Here is a 2,729-nt window from a genome sequence, read left to right on the forward strand (position 1 = left end):
GCCAAGGAACGCAGCACCTGGTGCAATCCAGGGAAGGGAGCACAGTTCAGGGCCTGTTTGCAGACTTGGTCAGTCACTTAAATCTGTACCAAGACCCCCTAAATATCCTGGCTGGGACGATTTAACTGGGAATTAGTCCTGCTTCGAGCAGGGGGTTGGACTAGATGACCTTCTGGGGTCCCTTCCAACCCTGATATTCTATTCTATGATCCATTTGGGGCACCTACAGGAAGTGCTGGCACTTACCACCACAAAAGGCTTGTCTCATCCTGCTGTCCTCGACTAACTCCAACATGGAGATCATGACGTTCAGGATCATTCCCACAAAAGGGATACACTTAAGTGCTGCAGAGAAAGGCCAGAAGAGAAGGAAGACAGACAATCAGCTGCTCTCTGCCTTCTTACAACACACTTAGAAACACTGTGGGGCAGGATGCTATGGGTTCCGAGGCCATTGGCGCTGCGTAAGCAGAGCAGAATGGCTTTAAAGCAGCCATTGAAAGCCAGTGGGGGAGTCACCCTGAAGAGGGGAATCCTCCACAAGTGTACAGCTGTGCCCAATGCCCAACTCACTCCCAGAGTAAGGGGAGAGAGCACTGGGGCGGGATGGGAAGTGGGGTGGAGAAGAGCTCCACTGGACCTGATCTTCCACTCATTCCCATCCTTCAGGTATTTCACTCAGGGGCATAAGTTAGAGCTTGCACCTCCAGCTGGATCGCTCATGATCTGGAGGCCAGAACTAGCAACAGCAGTTAATCTTGTGTTTCTACACACACACTCAAACAGAGCTCTGTTTAGCGGTAACATTTTTAGGTAGAGAGATAATCCCCTGTCCTTAAATGAAAAACAATCACTTTGAAAGAAAAGAGGGAAGTGACCATACCATAGGCGGATGACAGGTTGCCCAACGTAATGAAAATAAACTCCTCAGGCAGCTCCAGATGATACATCAGCTCTACCATGACATCGCTGAAATAGCAGCGTGCCAGAGTCACTAAGGTGTTGCTAGCTGCCACTTTTAGTTCATTTCTTGCTTCCTACAAACAAAAACCAAAAGAGAGAGACTGAGGTGACTGAAGCCGGTTGCACTAGCCAGAGTTGTTTACATGAGTCAAGTCCTTATTTCTGTGCACAAGTTGTGAAGGAACCAACCCAACTTTCTGAGGGTAGAGTCATTCGTCATAAATATTCCTTGAGTCACTTGGCTAAACAGTTTTCAGCCTTCGAGTTGCTTGCAAGCTGCTTCGTTAGCCTATTCACTGTTAGCTACTTGTGGTGGGTGACTGGTCACCATAGTCACATGATATTTTCCCTGCCCTTCCCTGAGGCGGTAAGTGAGACACAGACTGGGCAGCTTCAAGATATTCCGAGAGCTTTCCTGGAATAAACTGTCCCCCAAAAGGAGGCTGACTTCCTTTGGAACAAGAGAGGGATGTTTCCATGGGTTTTCCTGCTGGCAAACTATATTCTAAATCCAATGCTGCTTCTTTTGGAGATAGCTCAGATTCTGTCTGTCTTGGGGCTTTATACTGCCACTTATCGCGACAGTATCAGAGCGCCTTCCCCATAAAATCAGTATCAATAATGAAATCCTGAGTAGACTTCGGGAAAGACTTGCTCCTTAAGACACCATAGGCCTGTCTCTGGGTCTGAGATCATGTGTCTCAGGTCCTGATCCTGCAAAGCACTCCAGCACATGTGTAACTTTCAGCATGTGAGTTGTCCCATCTTATGCATGTGCACAAGTGCTGTCTAGGACCTGGGCTTTGGTCTGGAGGAAGGTGTGGGCCTCTAACAGAAGAATACATTTTCATTTCAGTATATAGTTTATCCCCCCAAAAGAGAGTTTGAATGAGTTAAAGCTTTGGATCCTTTGATTGGTATCTCGGGAGAACTAACTTACCTGAGTCTCTCTCATGTGGTTTGAGGCTAGTGTTGTTATTTTCTTCAGAAGCCTTCTCTCCAGGCCCTGGGTGTCCTGCTGTAAGACTTTCTCCAGGACACAGTAAATGTCTACTCTGTTTTGCTGGGGACAAAACATAAAAGAGAAGAATTGGGAAAACACTTTCTTGCCAACCAGACAGTAATGTGGCTAAGAAGCCCCTGCCCTAATTGGTGGCTTAATTGGTGTAAAACGTGCCCGGCACTCCACAAGCACCGCATTGAGCAGCGCTTCAGAAGCAGCCGAGCAACTGACATCGTTTAATCTTCCTGGAGAGAAAAGAGCCAGAGGAAGCGCCCTTCACTGCCCCCTTCTCTAGTTTCATTTATTCAGAACAAACAATAAAAATGAGCACCTTGCCCTTGCTCTAGCCACTCCAGGCAGAATTTGTAAATGTGGAATATAAAATACCCAACTCCTGCAGTAAGTCCTCAACCGCTCCCAGAGGCAATGAGCTCAGCCATTAGATCTACACGGGAGTGGGTTTTTGAGTGGGGGTGGAGGGACACATGTGGACAGGGGGTGCCAGGACCCACGGGTGTGCAGGAACACATGGAGACAGGGGCAGATGTGCCTTACTGAATGGGAGAGGTTAGGGGTCAGACAGGGTCTGCATGGGGGGAGCTGCTTAACAATTCCTCCCCGCCCCTCCCAAAAAAAACTCTTCCATACTTTTCCCACCCATACCCAGCAACGCTCCAAGTTCACACCCAGGCTCCTTCCCAGCAATTTACTTCCCTCTCCCTCAGCTCCTCCATTACCCCTGACTCTACCAAGCCTTTGCACT

General features: G+C 48.4%; 1 protein-coding gene across 1 annotated transcript; it reads right to left on the reverse strand.

The window, feature by feature from the left end:
• Nucleotides 1–223: 223 nt before the first annotated feature.
• LOC142070226 (maestro heat-like repeat-containing protein family member 2B) lies at nucleotides 224–1,972 on the reverse strand. Its single transcript, XM_075123773.1, has 3 exons — nucleotides 1,904–1,972; nucleotides 884–1,037; nucleotides 224–345 (listed from the first exon to the last, which is right to left on the reverse strand). The coding sequence occupies exons 1-3, from the start codon at nucleotides 1,916–1,918 to the stop codon at nucleotides 224–226; spliced, it is 291 nt and encodes a 96-aa protein (XP_074979874.1). The 5' UTR covers nucleotides 1,919–1,972.
• Between the last annotated feature and the right edge of the window lie 757 nt (nucleotides 1,973–2,729).

Source organism: Caretta caretta, chromosome 28 (genome assembly GCF_965140235.1).
Source record: "Caretta caretta isolate rCarCar2 chromosome 28, rCarCar1.hap1, whole genome shotgun sequence".
NCBI classification, from domain to species: Eukaryota; Metazoa; Chordata; order Testudines; family Cheloniidae; genus Caretta; species Caretta caretta.

Bases quoted from the DNA above. Each gene is read 5' to 3' on its own strand.
- LOC142070226 (XM_075123773.1), bottom strand. The intron at 346-883 runs GTATGGTCACTT...CTTTCTCTGCAG, and splicing joins CAACCTGTCATCCGCCTATG to CACTTAAGTGTATCCCTTTT.